At 39.0% G+C, this 24,097-nt stretch overlaps 3 protein-coding genes across 11 annotated transcripts in view; 1 reads left to right on the forward strand and 2 right to left on the reverse strand.

Moving 5' to 3' along the window:
- Positions 1-590: 590 nt before the first annotated feature.
- LOC123518312 overlaps positions 591-24,097 on the reverse strand; it is a 301,357-nt gene continuing 277,850 nt past the window's right edge. For 4 of the 5 annotated variants that reach the window (XM_045279061.1, XM_045279059.1, XM_045279060.1 and 1 more), the window contains 4 exons: positions 10,263-10,381; positions 5,258-5,446; positions 2,128-2,204; positions 591-1,447 (listed from right to left, as the gene is read on the reverse strand). In XM_045279061.1, the coding sequence (XP_045134996.1) occupies positions 1,202-1,447; positions 2,128-2,204; positions 5,258-5,446; positions 10,263-10,381 (631 nt within the window). In that variant the 3' untranslated portion in view covers positions 591-1,201. Of the gene's footprint in view, positions 1,448-2,127; positions 2,205-5,257; positions 5,447-10,262; positions 10,382-11,700; positions 11,870-24,097 lie in introns of those variants that run through there. The other variant, XM_045279064.1, reaches the window with a different exon arrangement.
- Positions 2,593-24,097, forward strand: part of LOC123518313 — a 38,573-nt gene continuing 17,068 nt past the window's right edge. For 2 of the 5 annotated variants that reach the window (XM_045279069.1, XM_045279070.1), the window contains exons 1-2: positions 2,593-3,415; positions 12,447-12,512. In XM_045279069.1, the coding sequence (XP_045135004.1) occupies positions 3,378-3,415; positions 12,447-12,512 (104 nt within the window). In that variant the 5' untranslated portion in view covers positions 2,593-3,377. Of the gene's footprint in view, positions 3,416-12,446; positions 12,513-22,899; positions 23,032-24,097 lie in introns of all 5 variants that reach the window. The other 3 variants (XR_006678755.1, XR_006678753.1, XR_006678754.1) reach the window with 3 other exon arrangements.
- Positions 19,055-21,147, reverse strand: LOC123518314. Its single transcript, XM_045279071.1, has 3 exons — positions 20,726-21,147; positions 19,974-20,118; positions 19,055-19,745 (listed from the first exon to the last, which is right to left on the reverse strand). Exons 1-3 carry the CDS (start codon positions 20,880-20,882, stop codon positions 19,457-19,459), a joined length of 591 nt encoding a protein of 196 aa, XP_045135006.1. The 5' UTR covers positions 20,883-21,147; the 3' UTR covers positions 19,055-19,456.

A 24,097-nucleotide genomic window follows, 5' to 3' on the forward strand; every position in this document is an offset into this window, starting at 1 on the left:
GAGTAATTCAGTTACTTAAAAAATTTCTCAGAGTTCCTAACCTTTGATTTTTATATACTGTATTTTTCATTATAGACAGTGCAAATATTATGATACTTATCTCTGTCTTAAAAATTTTATTCGGTACCTACCAACTAAACACAACTTTCTGGATACAACTCTAACTTTTTAAGAACTTTCCACTGTGAACATTCTAAGGTTGTTCTTCATTAAGTCTTGACTAGAAATACACAGAGCTTCTGTAAACCTTGTTAGATCTCATGAAGTTTGGTGCTCTAAGTCTTTTCTATTAATTCTCTTTTTGCACCTCAATGCATGTCTGTATGTAGGAGATTTCACCTTTACAACTCATCTAAATAATGTTATAAATTATTAATCTCATTGACTCTTCTCAAAGCTACACTACTGCATCTCTTACACAATGTTATTTTCATGATTACTCTTGTGAACTTGCTAAGTCAATGCTTTCTCATGTCCCAATGTCACAAGCTTATTGCACTCTCTCTCTCTCTCTCTCTCTATTTTGGAATTAAAGTGGCAAGTCTGTAAATCAATGATTCAATAATTCATTAGGGAAATTGATACTACAGTAAGATTTCCAGAATTTAGTTTTTACCTTTTAACTGACTTTTATATCTTTACTTCAGTGGTATATACTGCTGAGGCTTTGGCCATGTGCTTTATATGTTGTGTATGTAGTAGTGAAGGAAGATAAAGTTTTTATTTTTTGAATCACAAGAATTGGAATCCACTTTCATAAGCAATAATTTTGAACATTCATGAATCTTAAATAATTTCCTTACATGCAGTAGCAAAAAAATTGTTTGAATTTACAGTTTAGGCTCAGTCTTCCTTAATTTTCCAAGGCTGTTCCCTAATTTAATTTTTTAAACTTGGTAAGTGATACCTTTGCATTTATGTAGAATGTTAAAGTTTATTCTCTGGAACAGAATTTGACAAAAAAACAAAACAAAAAAAAAACATGCAATGGGTTAGGTATAGAAAGAAAAGAACTCACTGTGTGCTTGAAGGATACAACAGAGATGGGCAAGGGAGAGAGATCCTGTGATGTGACAAGGATATGAGAGAGAGAGAGAGAGAGAGAGAGAGAGAGAGAGAGAGAGAGAGAGAGAGAGAGAGAGAGAGAGAGAGAGAGAGAGAGACATGACTGCCTGAATGTGACTAGGATGAGAATACATAGCTAAGGTGCTCCAGAATAAGGTGAAATAATGAGAGAAGGAGTGGGCCTTGTGGGTATCATATCAGATGTTGTGAGAATCAAACAAGCAGCACGCAGGCAGTGCATGAAGGCCGTCAGGGAATGCAGCAATGGGTTGGGACACGCAGACACAGCAGACACCACCACATCTGCTGACACATCTGGGGGCACCACAGTCCTCAGGAAGTCACCAATAGCAGTGTGGTTGACTGTCATGTCTGGCTTGAGCTGCATATTGGAAGAACACTTCAAAAAACAGTTTACATAGTAGATATTCTTAGGTTTATAGCATAGCAGGAATTAAATTAGTGAAATCTACATAATCCTCCAAAAATTAGTCTTGATCTTTGTATATTTTTCATACATTTGAAAAGGTATTTATTACTGAAACTGCGTAATGTTCAGAAAAAAAAATAATACTGAACAATAAAGATTTAAAAAAAGAAATTAAGAGAGCACCCATCAACAGAATGGTAGCAATATGTAATCTAGTGCATTTAAAATTTGCATTAGGGTATATAAGAAAATAATGCACTGCACTTTAACACAAACCTCCATTTTTTTCTTTTTACTACTTCATCACAACTTAATATAACTAATGCACCTCCTTAGCACCACACAGAAACACCTGCTGACTACATAGTATGTAATATTATTACATTGTAGGTACCATTACAAAGACAATTATTATACTACTGCAAAACAGCCAGCCACATCACTCCCTTTCTACACCACAAGGTTGTGTACTGCTTTTCACTGCCAGAATTAAACAGAACTGCATGCTTAGCCACATGCTACTAGAATCTTATACAACAACCTTGTGGCTTGTATCTCACCAACTAAGTCACACAGCACACTGCCTCTCTACTGCACTTTACACCACATCAAACAAGCAGGGCAGGACTTACCAGGCCAGTGACATTGAGGGCACAGAAACGAAATGGAACCATGTCTGGCATTGGCATTGGGATGACAGGTAAGTTCACTAGAAAAGAAAGGAAAGAAGACTTAAGCTGACTTATACATGGTACATAACATCAGTGCAGGTGTGTTTGTCAATGGAAAGTTTGGACACTAGTCACACTACAGCAGTATACAGGATTTGATTGATTTTTTTTTTTTTCACTTGTACCCACTTTTCTTACTATATAAGTAATTTATCTTCATCATTGTAATACATATTTGTTACACCAGGCAAAACCTGAATATCTAAAATTTACTTTTAACATTACCTTGTTTGTTAATTTTTTTTCTAAAGATCATCTATATATAAGAAATGTTACCCTGATAGTGCTTAAATTACCCTCAAACAAAGTAATTACATTTTGGGCTTGCCTATGGGATCGGGGGCTGAGCTTGTGTTACCCATTATACCATTGATGAGTGATGACAACCTCACACCGTATCCTATATGTTGATTTCTTGTACTTTTTTTTTTTTTTATCATCAATGACAAACAGTTCTGTCCAATCATTTAGTTACTGAAATCCTCAAATAAATAAGAATATCATAATTTCCTGTCTCTTCCATAGTTATTTCTTCTCGTAATCTTTATTCTAAGCTTATCTTTGTGGAAAAATCAGAAACTAGGGCTAAAATTCCACCTAATTGCAGATAATAATGGTGGAAATCAATATTGTTCTCGGTTCTGAAGCAAAACTGTGGGGAGTAGAAATATTAATTAAACAAAAACGTTTCGACTCCATCCTTCTTGTAGTATTGTTGTGAGTCAAGTCCTTTCATACATGGAAGCTCTTTGTCCTTTTTCGAAATTTGAAGTTTTACATAAACGACGCCTGGCGTTTTGAAGCAGCAAATGAAAGTTTGAAACCCGCCACGCCTCAGTAGGCAGATGTGAGTTGTGCCACGCCACGTTGAGTTTGTTTCTTCCGTTGTCAGGGTGCTGTGGTGTGGGTCAAGGATTGCATCTAAGTTGTGTCGTTGAAGGAGTGCACTTGAATCCAGCCCCAATATTGCAGCAGACTGGCTTTGTTATTTTCTCCGTTATATCAAGAAGGATGCATGCGTGCCGTGTGGTTCACGTGACATGTGGTGACCAAACCACCACCGCCAGCCGCCAGGTAGCCCCGGGACAGGCCCATTGGGCCATCCATCATGCTGCCATCCTTGGCCCAGGAGCTAAGAACAGTCTTCATTGATGGTGCAAGGAAAGTGTAAAACGTCGACGAACGAAAAGTAAGTAGAAATTAAATTGGCACTGTCCCCGAGGAACCGTCCCGCGCGCATTAAATTGTCTTCGAAAAACAGTATTTTCTGTATTTCAAGGCTAGACCATTTCATTCTCCATTTTTACGTGATTTGAATTTGTGTGGTAACTGTTTGTCGGCAAAATAAAACAGTGTACCGCATTACCAGTCTAACAGGCTTTGACCACGGTGGTGACTGGTGATGTGTACTACTCTTGGCTGCCCCTGCATGCTCTCGTGCCGCCACACGCCGCTCACTCCTCACACTGATCATATCACTTTCAATCTCGAAATAATCTACATGTTTCGAAATTAAAATTAATCTGACCTCTTAAATCTAAACGAGGCTTTATCCTGTAGCCTAGTGATTCCCAGCCTGCTTCAAGTTCTTTTTCTATTGAGTAATTACACACGAGGCGTATCTTGTGCCCCATTGGATAAATTTAGTCTTTAACCATACTCTCACTTCAGGATGAAACAATTTTTCTTGTGGTTTTTGACCTGTTTTGAATGAATGCGCTTCGTTTCCATCGCAGATAAGTTTTTTTTATTTATTTATTTTTATTCCCCTCCGCCTGAAAAACACGATCCATGTCCTTAATGTACTGCATTGCGAAGAAAGCAAGAAAAGATTAATACAAAACATACCAAAATGTATCAGAAGAAAATTTTTTGTTATCACAAAGTACCACAAAAGTAACAATCTAAAATTTTGACTTACTGCTGTGGAGATCGAGTACTCGCCTCCACTGTCTATTGAAACTTATCTATATAAACAAAACTAACCTAACCCTAACCTAGCTAACATAACGTAACCTAACCTATGTAATGTTGAGTTGAGGCGACATGCATATGTCTTCAGAAAAAAATAACTTTATCTAACCCAATTAAACTGATCCAACCAAAGCAAACTAATCTAACCTGATCAGCAACACTAAGAAATTAATATGAAGTTGTTACCTTATTTCTTTTCGTAAAATCTGCCGATACAATGGAAATAATTGAGACGACATTCAGCCCATGCAGACATCTTCCATAGACTGATTTGGATTTAATTCAAGTAGCTTCTCTCAACAAACCACTCTGATTGGCAAAATTTATAATGTTTAATTTTTATTGACCAGTGGCTGCATGGCTCAAACAAAAGAACCAATCACCTTGATTGATTTCATGCATGTGCTAATAATTTGAAAATATGCATACATACAAGAATGAACAGACCTAACAGCATTCCTCAATGCCTGTTGGTCCATTGCATGCATGGATGTCACACTGTATTAGCTCCTTCCCTCCAAAAATAGTAAATCTAAAAGTTGTTGTCAGTGTTATAAACAATTTGTGATGGACATGTATGGGTTCAAATTACTTAGAATGAGAAGCTCTATATGATGAGAAGGGCAAGAAAAGGCAAGTGGCCTTTGGAAGGAATCGTGCATCCTTTAGTGCACCTAGTCCCAGGTTGGCTGTTACTTTCCTGCACACCCTAAAATTATTGACCAAGTTCAACTGTTTAAATTCTCAGTATTCCTCTACTTTGTTAATGATCTCTTGTATGTTAGGTATAATGTTATACTTTATTGATTTTTTAAGGCATACACCTGTATTGCTGCAATGCCATATGTTATCTTTGCTTTTCATATTTTCATGTTTCCCTGTTTATGGCTTCTGACTCTTCAACTTCTATTTTGTGTAGGATGTGATGGGTTCTGAAATAAGATTAAGCTATATGGCTGCCAAGTCTCAAGGCCTATTCCTGATTAAATATTTTTGGATCAGCCCTCCCCTGTTTTATTTTGAATAGTAGGTACTATATATATAGTATTGTACATACACATGGGTGCAAGGCTGGGCTGTGTGGGGAGTTGTGGGGTTTGGTTGGCAATGAGGCAGGCCTGGAAATCTAATGATAACGGCTCACTGGAGTTTGTTGCATCTGTATCAGGGTCAGGGAAGATGCCAGAGCACACTTCAGCTCGTGTCTCACATTCATCGTCGTCCACGTCCTCCCCACAGCCCATGTCTGTTGAAAAGTTATGGTTGAAACTGAAAGTTGGTAAAGTTAGCACTCAACAGATGGACACATGTGGGGTGAGAGTAACCAAAGACTATTCTTAATTCAAGAATGTAGCATGGTCTTGGTGTTTATTAAAGTCATATGATTAGAATGTAATTTTGGCCTCAGAGCAAATGGCATGGCATCAACTATTGGAAATTTGATTGTTTTACCTTAACCCAGAACATCTTAGTAAAGCACACAAATCTACTCCTACTAAGACATATGCATCCATGAGTTGTATTGTGGTAACATGTATAGATTAATAACAAGGGAACGGGAGTTACAAGAGATATAGGGAGAGGTGTTAAGTGTTGCTGCTGAAGGATGAGGAAGCTAACTTATGTATGTCAATTTTTTTAAAAGTAACATAACAGTTTTTTCATGTCTGTAAGGATCACATGGTGACCTTGCAATTGCCATCTCTCTTTTTCAGGCAAGTGTCTTGACTTTGTATAGTTAGATCTACCATACTATTACCATCCTTTGTATTCTATCTCGCTCTTCTGTACTCAAGCTAAAGATTGTGGTGGGTTGGTGACCTGTCCACCCATGGTAATTTTTCTCATTCTTTAAGTGGTGAGAGGAATTCATAGATGCAGTATTAATTTGCCCTTTACAGGTGGGACTGGCATCAGGCAAAATTCAGCTGTAGGGAGTACTCAGAGCTGCTCTGGTTTGTTTGGTACTCTGGGGATTTCCATTAATGTTTCCACTTGACATACAATTCCTACTAAGTCTGGGCACCTCTGAGGTTTGGTATAGGTTGTGGAGAAACTCATACTGCCATCATATCCACAGTGGGCCTGGATGTGGGTAACCCTGATGTGAAAACTGCTGTTGCTGATTATGAGATATTGGTGTGCCTCAGCCTAGCCAGCTGTGAAGTACCAGTTGTTGCTAATGTAACCACTAGTCTACATAAATCCCTCTTATCTGGGCTTGTCTGCCAGCCATAAATCACCAATTGTTGCTGATATAAGCACTGCATAAATTACTTTTATCTGAGTTTTTCCTAAAGTTTCCTTGTTGTCATTTTGTGATTTGCTGTTGCTATTTAAAATGCCATCAGTCACCCTCTTCAGATGAATTATTTTGAAATATGTGTCAGATATGATGATAATGTATTGGTTTGATGTGTGAATAAGATTGAGACCATTCACTTCATTGGACACCCTCCTGTGTTGCTCAAAAAGGGGGTCCAATGACTGCTAACCACTTGGTGGAAACTGCAGCATCTTGGCTGTCCACATTCTGTAAATGGAAGTTTTTGATCATATTGCTGTCAAACAGAAATCTTGAGGTAACGTCACTCATCCACACTTAAACTGTTTTGCAGCTTGCTTTATTGAGTTGTGGACAACTGTACTTAGATTTCATAATTCAAGTGCTTTGAACTTTCAGAAAGACGGTTATGGGTGCTTTTCAAATTGATAGTGCAGAACCCCATCATAGTCTGTCATTAGAATCATGAAAATAGAAATTAGTTGAGATGCCCAAATGTTTGAGAAAGTAGGTTATATTATGTGGAAACTGTCACTACATACAAGTATGTACAAGGAATTCTTATGTACTTTGTTGCTCTTTTCCTTTTCATGGTTTCCCTTTTTACAGAAACAGTCTATTGCCTTTTTAGTGAGCCAGGAGACCTATGCCCATGTGAGAGCATTGAGTTGACTGAAGACACAGGCTTGGGTACCTACAGCTTATCACAGGGGTATTCAATTAAAAGTCACTGAGGTCCAGTTCTTAAAATTTCCCCCAAGTAAAAGGTCCGAACGGAAGTCCAGCTTGTGTCTTATAGCCGTTCCCTATGTCGACATTTTCATATGGATTCAACAGTATTTATTGTCTATTTTCAATGCAGGAAATGTTTAACAGAGTGCACAGCTAGCTCTTTTGCCCTAAATAAAAGTAGTCCCAGGCAAATAAATTTAAGGCCTTTATTTCAGATTAAAGAAAACAGAAATCTCAGAATAAAATAAATTGCGAGCAGAGCCAAAAAACCCTTTTTTCTCTCAAATTAATGAGGTCCCAGCCACCCCGCTCTCACCCCCACCCCACACTATACACTGCCCGCGTGTCGCCTGCTGGCTGCCACCGTCCACCACCTCGTCACCATGGTGAAAGGTGCATGCCACCCAGATACCCACCACGCCCTTTGGTCATACCTGCCACCCTGCATATTAGCTTGACCTTCCTACTGCAGGAAATTGAGAGTGTTCACGCTCTCACTGGCCTGTTGACACCCGCCAGCGTTGCACGGCGCCCAGCCACCCGCCACACCCTCCCTCCCCGCTGTCACCCGGCCGCAGATTGGTCACGGGTCCGGACAGAACCATCGCTCGGTCCGGATCCGGACCGGGGTCCGCCATTTGGTGATGCCTGGCTTATCACATGCTCATAATCTCCTTGTGTCATGATACTGCACGACACAGTAAAGCTTTGCATGTGTTTTTTACAAGTTTCTCTCTTCTCTATACTTTTGGTTGCTGGTTTTTCATTGTTTTAACCAACATAGAGAAAAAAATTGTTTGTTGTACTTTATCATTTTTGGAGCTTATGAAAGGTTTTGATTGAATAAGACATTTACTGTTTTGACATGTGTATTTATAACATGATACCACACTTTGGAGGAGCAAGTGAGATGTGATATTGCTGATGTTTAGAGGAGTAAAATCAGATGCAGATGAATAATAGAGTTTTCCCTCTCCACTTGCAATACAGACAGCTTTTCCTCAGCCTCAGTAGACATACCTTCTAACACTGAATAAGAGAAGTGGCCTCTACTCTTACCTCCTCCTTTTCTACTTGACTGTGGTGGGACATATACACTGACAGAATCACTACACTTCTCTTTGACATCATCTTATCCCCTCAGCAAAGTCACATTGTTCCGATTTGTTCTATATGTTATAACCTAGATCAGTGGTTCGCAAACCCAGGGTTCTATGAAAACCTTTCAAGGGTTCCTTGGCAAAAATCTATATATGCTTGACAAAACCTTAGTTTTATTTATCATACGAACAGGAATGGATGAAATTAGATATGAAAGGAATTACATGAGGGTGGTTCTGCTCTATCTATATTGGATGAAGGGGTTGTAGGGGGCTCTGCCAAATACCAGAAGTATGATAGGGTTCTTTAAGTTTGAACCATCTTGCCTTTCATCATTGTGTTATCCTCTTTTAGTGTATATGCTTTACTTCGAATAGTGTCATTTGACCTTTGATGTGTGGCACTTATTTTGACTCTTCATTCTCAATATCAATAACACCTTTGAATCATACATTAGTTCATGCCTTTCTTAAGATTGTGCGTTCATGGCCAGTACTTGGCTGCTTAGGATAGCCCTTCTCCACACATTTGCCATAATGTTGAGCAATTTTTCATTTATTTTGTCTTGAAATTGTATTGATCTGATTCCAATACATTGTTACAATTGCTAGCATGTTGACTCACAGTAAGAAATGTGTCATACCTTAACTCAGTCAATTGGTTGGTATATTTTGCATTTGTAATAGGTGGATATCTTCATATGTTTGAGATCATCTTTGTGTGGATGAAAACACATGTGGAATAAAGAGTTAAAACGAAAATTGAATATAAGGCAACACCGTTCTATAGCAGTCACTAAAAATATTTGGCAAGAAATTATCTGAAATGAACATTAAGGTCTTGAAATGAATATCTTTAGTGATTACTACAAAATGATGATGTCTTATATTCTTATTCAAGTTTTTTTTCTTTTTGTCTCATGATGCATCCACCATAATGTATTGTTGGTAATGGGCTCACTTTACATAGATTGCATCTCTCCGTCTCGTCTCGTCTCTCTCTCTCTCTCTCTCTCTCTCTCTCTCTCTCTCTCTCTCTCTCTCTCTCTCTCTCTCTCTCTCTCTCTCTCTCTCTCTCTCTCTCTCTCTCTCTCTCTCTCTCTCTCTCTCTCTCTCTCTCTCTCTCTCTCCATAGTGTGTACCAATGTATGTTTCTAGTGACTTTGGTGTGTACCACGTACTATATTGTTAAGGCGGGTTCACGCGTGCCAATTTGCAACTGAAATTTTACGTCGATAGAGTTTCCGACTCAAAATCCGTGTCTAGCGATTGGAGAAACCAAAAATGTACGAAATAGCGCGACTCTCCTAGAGCTGTTTCCCTCAGTGCAGTGTGTTGTTGGAGGTGAGGACTGAAGTCTTGTCAGGATTTAATTTGATCGCAATTGTGCATAGTCTTAAGATTAACAATTTTCTTAAGAGAAATGTAGGCTAATTTAGTGTGGTAAACACTCCTTTCTTTCCTTCTGCTTAGCCAGGCATTTTCTTTTCTGTTGACTCTTCCTGTACGCCAAAAGAAGAGCAACCACAGCTTCAGCATTGTCACTGGAGAAAGACATCTTGGCGGGTAGCTGTTTTACATTCACTTCCCGCCAAGGCGCCAACTAGTCGATACTTTCCAGTCGCTACGTTTGACACTTTCCGACTAGGAGGATGAATCGGAAACTCTACTGACGTAAAATTTCAGTCGCAAATTAGCACGTGTGAACCAGCCTTTAGTATCTAAAAAGTTAATTGTTTCCGCTTGGTGTTCACTTACATTTAGACTTGTATCCTTTACCTGTTTAGTGTTATGGGCATTCACTGGTATTTAGAACACACAAAAAAAAGCTCAGTCACGCAAGAGGGAGAACAAGTTACGTTTTGTTATTTCTAGACTGTAATGCAAGGAAATGTGTCTAGAAAGTTATAAGTTGTCAGGAAAATTATTGTCAGCTGACCACTTACCAGTGATGGCTGGCGTGAAGAAGGGCGAAACGAACTCCACATCAGACGGGGCGGCGACAACCAGCGCTGTCGCCGCCACCACGAGACACGCGCTCATCCGCACCAAGGCCGTCGCCATCCTGAGGGAGACACGCTTTATTACTTTGCAGCTTTGGGATTGTAAAGAACTTTAAATTCAGGGACTACATTTTCAAACGTTGTGGCGTCTTATCCAAACTTACTCCTAAAGACTCAAGTAGTGAAGTTATTAGTATACTACTTCAGATATTTTGATGAAGTTACAGGGTTTAATAGGAATTATTAGAGGTTTTTCAAGGGCGCGATCACTATTTTTGATAATATGACCGAAGTTACGGGGTTTAATGGAAGTTATTGCAGGTTTTCAAGGGGTTCATAAGTACTATTAATATTCTGACGATAGTTGTAGGGTTTTAATGGAAGGCATTGCAGGTTTTTCAAGAGGTTTATAACTACTCGATATTTTGACTTAAGTTGCAGGGTTTAATGGAAGTTATTGGAAGTTTTTAAGGTGGGTTCATAACTACTACACTTAATATTTCGAAGGAAGCTACAGGGTTTAATGAAAGTTATTGGAGATCTTCAAGGGGTTCATACTCTTGATATTTCAAAGAAGATAATGCATTGTTGTCGCTCATTCAAATTTCTTACATGTTTCATATCTTGATTCTTGGGTTACAACATCATCAATGACGGAAAAACTTCCACAAAAACCAAGTAATCTCTCTGACTTGCCTAAGTAATGGTTATGAAAGTCAGTTTAAATGGTTTCAAAATGTGGTCCTCGTTATATCGTTCGGACAGTATTACAGGCGTGTGGAAGATCGTTATCGTGTATAGCATGCGAACTGAACAATGGTGGCTTGGAGTGATGAGACGTAATGAAGAGCGTGAATCGGCCCGTTCAGACTACGCACTGTTCACACTTAAACACTCACTAAGTGGGATATAGACACATGAAAAAAAAAGACTGAAAAGAAAAGGAAGCCTGAAGTGAAAAGAAAAGGAAGCCTGAAGCAAAGAGTATGAAACGGTTAGCGATACTTGGGAAAATGGGAATAAAGTGTATGTAATAAAGAACGAGAGAAATGTTGCTATATCAGTGTGAAATAGACAGAAGACAGGAAGATGGGTATGATGTAGGATTAAAAGGGAAAATGTAGTTGAATATAAGGAGCAAAAAGTGAATGAAATATAGAACAAGAGGAATTTATAAAGCAGAGAATGTTAAATGATAACATGCAGGTAGCAAAGAGGAGGAAATGGATGTAATATAGGGTGAAAGTGAAATGTATAGCGGGGACATGAAACGAATATTACAGGGAGAAAGTAGAGGCAACGGAAAACACGAATTGCATACTTTAAAGGCCCGCCGATGTGACTGACCTTAATGCCCACCGTGTAATTTCACTGGCCTCACCTTTCCTTGAGAGACGTGGGAACAACACTGGGAAGAGCAGGACAGGGCGAGAAGTCACAAGATAGCGGATCTCATCACAAGACCATGACGCAGCCACAACGCATCTTGAAAGTCCGTGTGACTGAGAATTAATCCAGCGGGGACAGGCAGCAGCACGGTCTAGCTGTACACCATGAGCAGCATCATGTCTTCCCGGCACTTACGACATGTTGAGGGTTTGCTTTTCCCCAACTGTCGTCAAGACTTTAGTAGGAGTGATTTCATTAAGGGAAGTTGCTACATAAGAATGGGAAGAGTAACGTGTATTGTTGTTTTCTCGTTCATTTTCCGGTCACTGCTCCCAGGGAATGTTTTCTCGTATGTTCACATCACTCTTTTTCACACACACACACACACACACACACACACACACACACACACACACACACACACACACACACACACACACACACACACACTTGAAAAATAGTTATTAGGTTTGTACATTTTATCTTGCCATCTTCTGGTGATGTTCTCAAAGTTTCTTAATATATCTTATTATCCTTCGATATTGTTGTAACATTTATTTTCTCTCTCTCTCTCTCTCTCTCTCTCTCTCTCTCTCTCTCTCTCTCTCTCTCTCTCAAAACAAACAACTTATTAGAAGCTTACACACACACACACACACACACACACACACACACACACACACACACACACACACACACACATAAACAAGACTGATATTTATTCTACTTTTTTGTTAGGTGCTTCGAAAGGAGAGGGCGGGTCAGCTTCAGAACTGCGCCGGTGTGCTTCGTAATCCTCGTGAAGTAAGTGAAATGTTGCTCTGAAAAATTAACATTGTCTTGCTTGAGGTCTCGATAGAATACAATTGTCCTCACTGCCCACAGAGATGGAATTTCGTGAGGTTATATTTTTTTTTATTTAATTTTTGTTTGTTTTGTACTTATGGAGTAGCATCCTTTTTAACTCTCACAAAGATCACGAAAATGGTCTGCAACACTTTAATAACTGGATTTTTAAGACGTAAAAATTGATGTATTATGAACACCCAAGCATTTGAGAGTTCAGTCCACGTGTAAGATTTATTTATGTGTATTGTTGTTGCGCTTATTATTATTATTATTATTATTATTATTATTATTATTATTATTATTATTATTATTTGACTGACTCTCTCTCTCTCTCTCTCTCTCTCTCTCTCTCTCTCTCTCTCTCTCTCTCTCTCTCTCTCTCTCTCTCTCTCTCTCTCTCTCTCTCTCACGAAAAAAAAGATAAGAGTTTCTGATAATTTCACCCTTTCCAATCCTTTATTCAGTTCTCTTCGTAATACTCCCGCTTTCGTGTAAATAATTGCTTCATTGTCTCATTATGAAGAAGGGAAAAAAAAGCATTGTATTCTTGCTTAACTGTACACACCTACTTTCCGTCACTCCTTAGTAGATTAATTACCCGAATATCTTCACAATCTTCCTTGTTCTTATGAAAGGCATAGATCTTGCTTTTCTTTCTCGTTTATTTTATTTACCTCTTTTTTTGTAATTTCTTCGTTGGTTTTCCCGTATGCACTCACCTTTTTCCTTCATGACTGGCTTTTTTTCCTTGTTCTTAACATTAGTGTATGCTTTTTTTTTTTTCTTTTCGTCATGTTTATCTTATCGTCTTTCATTAGTTGAACAGTTTATTCCATCACTCCCCTTTTTAATTTTTTTCTTATTTTGTCTTTTCGTGTGTGTGTGTGTGTGTGTGTGTGTGTGTGTGTGTGTGTGTGTGTGTGTGTGTGTGTGTGTGTGTGTGTGTAATTCACCTCGGTCATCTGCTGGTCACTCAGCCAGTCTTCCCCACTACGGAGCGAGCTCAGAGCTCACAGACCGATCTTCGGGTAGGACTGAGACCACAACACACTCCACACACCGGGAAAGCAAGTCCACAACCTCTCGAGTTACATCCCGTACCTATTTACTGCTAGGTGAACAGGGGCCACACATTAAGAGGCTTGCCCATTTGCCTCGCCGCCCCGGGACTCGAACCCGGCCCTCTCGATTGTGAGTCGAGCGTGCTAACCACTACACTACGCGGTGTGTGTGTGTGTGTGTGTGTGTGTGTGTGTGTGTGTGTGTGTGTGTGTGTGTGTGTGTGTGTGTAATTCACTGTTTGATCTGCTGCAGTCTCTGACGAGACAGCCAGGCGTTACCCTACGGAACGAGCTCAGAGCTCATTATTTCCGATCTTGGGATAGGTCTGAGACCAGGCACACACCACACACCGGGACAACAAGGTCACAACTCCTCGATTTACATCCCGTACCTACTCACTGCTAGGTGAACAGGGGCTACACGTGAAAGGAGACACACCCAAATATCTCCACCCGGCCGGGGAATCGAACCCGGTCCTCTGGCTTGTGAAGCCAGCGCTAACCACTGAGCTACCGGGCCGTGTGTGTGTGTGTGTGTGTGTGTGTGTGTGTGTGTGTGTGTGTGTGTGTGTGTTTACCTATTTGTGTATTACAGGGCCCGAGCTAAGCTCTCTGTGTCCTGTCTCCTTGTCCACTCCTGTCATATCTCTCTTTCATCTGATTGACACACACGCGTCAACGACATCACTGCTCAGTTTATTCCACTTATCAATACTACGATGCGGGAAACTGTATTTTCTCACGTCATTTAGACAGATGTCTTTTATTAGTTTTTTCCATGTCCTCGGAGATGATTACTTGTGGTCACCTTTATCAACTCTGTCCAATATGTCAATCTTGTTCACCAATTTATACATAGTTATCATGTCTCCTCTTGTTCTTCTCTCTTCTAATGTGGTCAGCCCCAGCTTCCTCAGTCTTTCCTCATAGTCTAACTCCCTGAGTCCTGGTACCATCCTTGTTGCCAGCCTCTGTACCCTTTCCACCTTCTTCACATTTTTCTTCATATGCGGTGACCAGACAAGCTGCATATTCTAACTGGGGTCTTATTAAGGTGCATAATATCTTCTTCATCATTCCTTCATCTAGGTAGTGGAATGCAAGGCCAATATTTTGAAGCATGTTATATGTTTTCCAAAATATCTTGTTAATGTGTTTCTCCGGTGACAAAGTGTTTTGCACAGTTACTCCTAAGTCTTTCTCCTCATTGGTCTCTTTAATTTTCTCATCACCCAGCCTGTAATCCCTGTTTGGTCTGTATCTACTTCTTCCCATTTTCATAACATGGGTCTTGTTTATATTAAATTCCATCTGCCACTCTTTACTCCACTCATATATTTTATCAAGATCTTCCTGTAACTTGTTACAATCTTCCACATTCTTTACTCTCCTCATAATTTTAGTATCGTCCGCAAACATGTTCATGTAACTGTCAATTCCTACTGGCATATCATTAACATAAATAAAAAACATGATGGGACCAAGCACTGACCCTTGTGGAACTCCACTGGTTACCTTCTTCCACTCGGACTTCCTTCCTCTCACCACTGTTCTCATTTCTCTTCCCATTAAGTAATTTTCCATCCATTTTGCTAGTTTATCATTTACTCCTCCAATCTTCTTTAGTTTCCACATCAGTCTATTGTGTGGTACTTTATCAAAGGCCTTTCTCAAGTCCAGGTAGATAGCATCCACCCATCCCTCTCTATGTTGTAGTATGTCAGTCACTCTTGAATAAAAACATAATAAATTGGATACACGATCTTCCTTTTCTGAAACCAAACTGCCTTTCACTCAGAATGTTTTCACTTTCTAGATACTCACTCCACTTAGCTTTAATTACTTCTTCACATACCTTGCACAATATACTAGTCAACGATACTGGTCTATAATTTAACGGTTCCATTCTACTACCATTCTTATATATAGGCACAATGTCAGCTCTTTTCCACTCTTTCGGGACTAATCCTGTTCGTATGGAGGTTTCCACAATATCAAATATGGGGTTCAACAATTGATCCTTACATTCTTTTAGCAACCTCCCAGATATGCCATCAGGCCCCATTGATTTATTAATATCCAGATTGCTTATAATTTTCCTTACATCTTCCTTAGTAACCATGATGTCCTGCATTTGCTTTATTTCCGTAGGCCTTCCTCCCATAAAATGCTCCTCCTTTGTAAACACTTTGCAAAAGTTGTCGTTCAAAATTTCAGCTATATCTCCAGCATCCTCATATACTTCTTCCCATTTTTACCTTTTCTATTGCCTCCCTTTTATTTAGTTTTCCATTTATGAATTTGTAAAACATTTTGGGTCACTATCACAGTTTTCCACCACCCTCTGTTCATATTCCTTCTGTGCTGTTCTCCTTACTTCAACATATCTATTCCTTGCTGTTTTGTAAACTTCTCTTGATAATACATCACTGTTTTTCTTAAGTTTCTTCCATGCCTTTTCTTTGTTCTTTTTGCTTCTTCACAATTTCTATTAAACCACTGTTTATTATTTAAAGTCCTCTTTCTGTGATATGGCACAAACTTTTCACAGCAGAGTTATATAAATCCATAAATTTATCGTATTTCAATTGCATATCACTTTCCTGGTATACCACGGACCAGTCAATTTCATTAAAGAACTCCCTTATATGGTTATAATTTGCCCTAAAATAATTTAATTTTTCCTCCCTGTGCTCCACAATCTTATTCGTGCTTAATTCTGTATCCAGCTCAAAGCTTAGGACATCATGATCGCTTTACCCCAAGGGACATTCATGTTCAATTTCCTCTTTCAAAGAGATGCCCCTGGTAAATACCAAATCCAACCTTGCTGCAACATCTTGTCCCCTGCACCTTGTTGGTGATCTCACCCACTGTGTCATCAAGTTATTTGTTGCTACCTTTAACAATTCCTCTGCCCACTCACCACCATTCACCACTTCGTAGTCTTCCCACACTATTTCTTTACAATTAAAGTCTCCGACTATCATCACTCTATCCTTTCTGATGAGTTCTTGCTTCATTCTGTCTAGAGTATTTCTCATCACCATTTGGTACTGTTCATATTCCCAAGCACTGGTTCTGGGTGGTATGTATACTGTTATAATATTAATGTCCCTCTTGCCATCTGTTATAAGCATACTTATCACTTCCTCATTTCTCTTACTATAGTTCACCTCCTTCACTATCAGATCTTCCTTAGTAAGAACCATTATACCACCACCTCCTTTATTTTTTCTATCATTTCTCCATACTTTGTAGTGTTTTACAACAAACCAGTCTAGCTTTATTTCGGGCCTTAGCTTTGTTTCCACCACACACATTATGTCCGGTTCATTGTTTCTTAGGTAATCCATACATTCTAGCCTCTTAGACAGAAATCCCTCTATATGTGTGTGTGTGCGCGCGCGTGCATGTGCATGTGCGTTCACATGCGGGTGCCCATCCGCCCGCCCGCCCGAACCACCTTATAATTATTATGATAATGAAACTCCTTTTCCTGACATTTTCTCATTATTTAAAGTAGGAGAAAATTGAAGAAACAACGAAACAGGAACTTGAGCAGTACCTGTGAAAAAAAAATCACCTCTGTTGAAATCGAAATATTGTATGATAAACCGCCTTTAATGCCATGGTTTAAGTCATCGGCTTTTTAAATATGTACGCTCATCACTGTTAAGTGGCTGCATATAGGCCCTCCGCAGTGTCCACGTGATTAGCATCTATAACGATGCACTGCGTTTTTGAGGTTCATTTTATCTTTACAAATATATTGGATGTCTTGTCAAGTAACACACTCAACCACAACTGCTCCTTTCACTCCCTCCTTCCCTCCTTGCCAATTCTTAGTGTTCATATGAAATGTCTCATAATTTCTAGTTCATGGCATCAAAAACGTGTGACTAGTCTATTTCTTGAGTTGAATCATTTGATCTTTCAGTATCGTGGGTATTGTGTGACTTTTTCACACCGAATATCTTATACGAATATCTTATATCTACGGTGTATCCATTAGAAGACTCTCTCTCTCTCTCTCTCTCTCTCTCTCTCTCTCTCTCTCTCTCTCTCTCTCTCTCTCTCTCTCTCTCTCTCTCTCTCTCTCTCTCTCTCTCGAATTGGATCCTCAGCACGGTGATATATATATATATATATATATATATATATATATATATATATATATATATATATATATATATATATATATATTATATATATATTTATATATATCAGGAGGAGGTAATTTACTCCCAGCGAGATCTAATAGAACTAGTTCAAGGGATGCTGTGAACTTTCCATTAAAGCTAGTTGTGATCTCGCTGAACGTGTTTCCCTTTGTGTCTCACAACTCACAGCAACTCACAGCCTGCCCTCTAAAGACAACTCTCCTTCTTTACATAAAACTACATGCACTTACCCCACACACACTCCCTTCACTTAAAATTCAAAATTCAAAATGACGACTCCAAATCCAGCCTCAGAGATAAGGGAATGAGCCAAAAGTTAAAATTAGAATTTGATACCAGGAAATGCATTGTAATGGAAATGGGTAAACGTAATAGAAGACCTACGTGGGAATATGAAATGGGAAAAAAGATTATAATGAAAAGGAGTGAAGAGAAAAACCTGGGAGTGATTATACAAGACACCCTAACTCCAGAAAGACATAAATGGACTATTTGCTTCAACATGCAAGACACTAACTAACATTAGGATTTACATGGATAAGAGTATGATGAAAAAGATAATAACCATTATGATAAGACCGAGACTAGAATATACACCAGTGGTATGGTCACCATACAGGCAGAAAGACATAAAGAAACTAGAAAGAATCTTAAGGTTTGCTACAAAGATGGTCCTAGAAGTAAAGAATCTTCCCTATTAAGAAAAGCTGTAGAAAATGGAATTTCCAACTTTGAAGGATAGGCGAGAAAGAGTAGACCTAATAACGATGTATAAGTTAGTAAACAATATGAAAAAGATAAATAGACAAGATCTGGTATCACTGACGGAGGATGGAGATAGACGAACAAGAGGATATTCTAAGATCATAAAAGTCAGTGTCTGAGGAACATTAAGAAGTTCAGTTTTCCACACAGGATGGTGGACATCTGGAATGGATTAAGTGGAGAGATTGTAACAGCAGAAAGTGTGCACAAATTCAAGAAAAAAATGGATAAATGTAGATTTGGAGATGGATCATTGTGAGCCCTGACACACACACACACACACACACACACACACACACACACACACACACACACACACACACACACACACACAGTATGTATGTATAAACCAAAATGTTATTGTCATTATTTATTATAACAATGATAAAAACAATAATAATAATAATAACAACAACAACAACAACCAAAATGTTAGTCATTATTTATTATAACAATGATAAAAACAATAATAACAACAACAACAACAACAACAACATTAATAATGATTATTGTAATTTGCTTACATTCATAGTTCAACTTGGCTAACTTTAGCCTACAGCCTATTCACAACGTTCCTGTTAGCGTAGTGCTTCCTCCATTTAATTGTTATCTCAGTATTGTACTTAAGCTATCAGGAGGTTAACACCCATCTTGCTTTCTATTCAGTAGTGTCCAACCATGCTGGCTGTGCAGGCAAGAATGATTCCAGCTAACAGCAAAGAGGGTTGAAGCAGGCTGCCGGAGCTGACACCCTCTTATACATTTCCTTATCTGTGCACGCTTACACTTGTTTATATGGTAATATTGTTGCAGGTCGGCGCCGGTTGCCTGTGTGATCAAGCTTGCTTGCATGTATAATACTTTCTTATTGTGATGTAATAGGGCATCTTCAGGATTGAGCAAGAAGATTGAGCAGTAGCCTGCGGGACATATTATCGTCGAGGCCGTCAGCAATGAGTTCTAGGTGTGCCTTCAGATGTGACAATTTGATCTGGCTGTTCCGAATTTGCTCATCTTTGTCTCGTAGCTGGTGGCAAGTGTCTGAAACCCATTCTTCTAGCTGTTCAATCTTGCGTTGTTGATCCTCTATCACTCCATGCATGCGAGTCAGATTCGCTTGGCACTGTGTATTGGCTGTGCGGAGTGCTGACGAATCATGCTGCAGGTTCTCCAACTCCCTATAGAATATATACATGAATAATAGAAACACGTGACAGATAATACTATGAATAATGTCTAAGCAAGGTTCATTACACAGAGGGCAAGCATATATCTTGTTTATCAGGATTAGTACGTGATGCGCATGCTGCACATCACTATCCTAATTTCCTCTTTGACACCGCCCACACAGGCTACGCTGTTTAGGCTAACTCCATCATTCCCCTGTACAGCTCTACCATCCTCACCTCTTTTTAGTGTTGCGATTATTTTTTGCATAAATTGCTCGTTGCCGACGTTCCTCCAATTCTGGGTCAGCAGACGGGGCCATTTCGAACATTTTAACTTTCCTGAACCCGTCGATCCGCTCTTCCTGTTCCTCTATTGTATCATCTGTAAGTATAGGAATGGTTATATTTATAGGATGTACGGATGGCAACATTGAACTTCCTAAAACATTTCTCATGAAAGGAAGTGACTCAGTCATGTGTACAAAAACATGAGCTCCATCGTTTCCATATGATGCCAACGAATTAATCTGACATATTACAATTTTCGCGTAATTTCGTTTGCATAATCTAATGATATTTTATGTCTGTTTTATAGTGCTACATTTTGGAATAAAATAGTTTGCTAAGAATTATTTAGTTATCCATTCATACTTGTTCTTTGTAATATGTATAACAGAAGAATGATTTAGTTATCCATTCATACTTGTTCTTTTTAATATGTATAACAGAAAACGTTTTTTTCTCGTAGTTTCGATGAGGAGATTGTGGAATTGGTCAATACTGAACAAAATAAGCTTTCTTCCATGCAGCAAACACTCAGTGAATGATGTTAGCTGAGCAGCATATATATATATATATATATATATATATATATATATATATATATATATATATATATATATATATATATATATATATCTATGGATGGCTTGACACCAATATAATGTTATGTAATCAAAGATAACTTATCAAGGTAAATAAAAACGCACATGTTTCTAGGGCCTGGGACCCAAGCAAACCCGGAGATGGGTGATGTAGACAGCTTTGGTCACTTGTGTTTCCTGCGTCATAATGTGTAGGCAGTCCACTGACCAGGCGTGGTGTTATGGTTGCGGAAAATTCGAGTGCTCTGTTACTAAGATCCATGTGTTGCGTTGATTTCACTCTTGTGTCCAGCGATTGACTGAACCTGCACCTTCTGGTTCATTTTTATACATACTAGCTGCTGCAACGTAATGCATCATGTTTCGTAAGGGATGATAAATAATTTTCACTGGAAGTGCTGAGGAAATTCCAGAATCATGTTGAAGTTTAATTGTAATGTTACAAGTTGCGTAATGCAAAGCTCGTTTCACAGTATGACGAAACTTTTTTTCCACGGTAGTCAGTCAAGGCTGGTTCTCACTTGCCAATTTGCTATTGGGCGTGGACGTCGCTAACCGATTCAAGAGTGCTCATTGGCTAACGTGGTTGTGATATCACCGTGACGTCACGAGTGAAGACAATCAATCACAAAGCAGCTTTGGGTTGTCCCTGGCTGAGGAGTATGATGTTTGTAAACTTCGATACAGCGGTACCGATATTCTGAAACGTCCTTTTTGATATGAAGTATTTATATACTGATATACCGGTATTTATAATAAATACTGGTAATACCGGTATCATTTCCCTTTCTTTTGCGTTGAAAAAGTTTCCTTTATCTAACATTACTGAACAGTATGTAAATGCAATCACTCCAGGTAGTTTTAGGTGACTTTTAAAGGTGCGTCAGTGATCTTACTCCTGACATCATACACACACACACACACACACACACACACACACACACACACACACACACACACACACACACACACACACCTCAACCAAACAAGAACCATTCAATCATTGTAATTGTGAAATTGCATTGCAGTTATCTGATACAGTACCACTTATTATTTTTGTGCCATTGCACTTAAATTTTCAGATTGTAGCATTCCCCCCGTCTCCTCCTTTCCTGTCTTTCCCCTCCCCTCTATCCCGCCTTTGTTGTTACTTCCCTCTTCCCTTCACCCCACGCTCTTTCTTCCCTCCCACTATCCTCCCTCACCCCCTTTTACGAACGAGAAAGAAAAAAAAAATTCTTCTAAACAGAAGGATGAAAAAAATTACTATATACTCGCCGCATCAAGAAAATTCGGAGAAACGGCCGATAGAGCGTGTCGCCATTATCATATACTTGTTTCTTCAGCCCCGCAGCCCTGCTCAACCTGATTGATTGATTAACTTTATTGTTGTAACAGTGTATACAATAAGGGAGGAGGTCGGGACATATGTAACCTCTGCCTGTCTTTCTCTCTCTCTCTCTGTATAAATTGGTGCATTTCCGAAGTTACCCGGAATTATTGTAACTTGTTCCACACCTTCAATCAAGTGGAGGAATTTTGATCTCTTGGTGTCCAGACACACGTTCTCATAATTCATCATTCCTCTGACAAGAAAACAATATAAAACAATTATGAAAATATTAAGCATTTATGAGCAATGCAAACTTAGGAAATTCTGTGGCCCCTGTGCCTCCCTGTGGCCAACTATTTTCCTAATTTTGTTCTGTGCATGGCCTCTGAAAATTTGTCATGGCTCCCGTTGAGAAACAGCTATAAGAAAAACTTGAACAGCTAAAAGAAAAACTTGATAGTCATATTGGTAAAGCACAAACTAAGCAAAACAACTATTATGAAATGATGAAAGCCAAAGGATTGAAGACATTTGACTTTTAGGATTTGGAATACAAGTTCCTGTAGAGGATGATAAGAAGCAAGGAAGAAATGGTTCCTGGCTTGAAAGACTGGCTTGGGTCTTAATAATATCTACACTATGGTATCTTAGAAAACTGTGCTTTTGTTGTAGTAGTAGTAGAAATTGTCACCCATAGGGAGTGACATGGATCTTTTGGTTTGGTCCACAGCTGCTACTGAGTTATAAGTTGAATGTTATTGGGGTTCTGCACCAATACTGTTCAATATGTAAAAGTCAGTAGAAATGGGAGAAGTAATAATGAAATAATAATTCATATTAAACCTTATAAATTTTCCAGTATTGCACAGGAGCATGCACAACCTTCTGACCAAATACTGTTGCCATCAGTTGCAGGAGATGCTTCTTCTGTCTCTTACTTTTCCAGAATCCACAGCATTGGGAGGAACTGTAAGAAGACACTTCCCCAACTACAGACTGTACTGGTTTGAGGCAGTGGCCTGATATCTTCCTTTTGAAGGATCACAACATACCACTGCCCTACTTGTCAGCACTGTTGGTAAGGAATATACTTCTGGTATTCAAAAAAAAAAAAAAAAAAAAAAAAAAAAATCTAGATATGTGATATTTAAAAAAAATCTAGATATGTAGAGTGCACTGTAATTATGTTTATGCAGTGCCCTTTAAATTGCGATGGACAGTCACCATTTTCTCTCAAAACTTATCCTACACAATTGATATTATTCCACAATAATCTGTATTGTACAATTGACAGTGTAGGGGGTGATATTGAAGAATGACAGTCTTTTTCTATATTTTATTGCTTTATATGAATATATTGAGTTGTATTAGGGTATAGAGGGAAACAATTAGGGTATAGAGGGAAACAAACATTGCACAATAAAAGTGTTTATATATTTATCATGTAATGTCCATTTAAGTCTTCTTTCTCAGGGAATCTCTCTCTCTGTCTTAATTATATATTGATCATGTATCATATATATATTGTGTGTCTTTGTGTATCGTATATATTTTCATCATGAATTTCATTTCTATATATTAAGCCTGAGTTTCCCACGTTTCGCTAATGTTCCATACACACCCACATTCCTTTGTCACCTCACCTTTCCTCACTCCATGCCGGATCCAATGATTTTAAACCACCCATTTGACGTCACGGCGCTGGGTCGGGGTAAGCCAATCACGAGGTCGTGACCCCAGCGCCTCCCTGGGTCACCTCACTCACATTAACCCTCTCTCGCGGTCATTCTCTGACCAGCTTCTGTTTAGGTCGGACACATCTCAGGCAAGGTAAGGCGTGGGCTTTCCCCAAGTTCTTTTCTCTTGACTATATCAAGCTTCGTTTCCAACATTAAACTTTTCCTGGCTCGTTCACCCTTACCCACTTCTTCACCAAGATCCAAATTACATTTCGGTGACATTTTGGACAGGAATTGGTCTTAAATGCAGAGAATAATGTAAGTAAATCACCGAGCACAGTCTCACTGTTATTCGTCGTGCTGGCGCGAAAGTGACTGGTTTGTTGGTCCGATTTGGTCGCAGTGCAGCGCCACAATCACAGGCAGTGGGAATTTCAAATATCGTAAGTGCGATTTTCTTATTGT

The sequence above is a fragment of the Portunus trituberculatus genome, chromosome 43, assembly GCF_017591435.1.
Source record: "Portunus trituberculatus isolate SZX2019 chromosome 43, ASM1759143v1, whole genome shotgun sequence".
Lineage (NCBI taxonomy): Eukaryota > Metazoa > Arthropoda > Malacostraca > Decapoda > Portunidae > Portunus > Portunus trituberculatus.

What these genes read in the sequence shown, in the direction of transcription:
- LOC123518314 (XM_045279071.1), bottom strand. Translation starts at nt 20,882, where the DNA reads ATGGATCTTAGTAACAGAGCACTCGAATTTTCCGCAACCATAACACCA. An exon ending in GTCCCAGGCCCTAGAAACAT is followed by an intron (nt 20,119 to 20,725) that starts GTGCGTTTTTAT and finishes CTATACTTACAG; the next exon opens with ATGATACAATAGAGGAACAG. An exon ending in AATCGCAACACTAAAAAGAG is followed by an intron (nt 19,746 to 19,973) that starts GTGAGGATGGTA and finishes TATATTCTATAG; the next exon opens with GGAGTTGGAGAACCTGCAGC.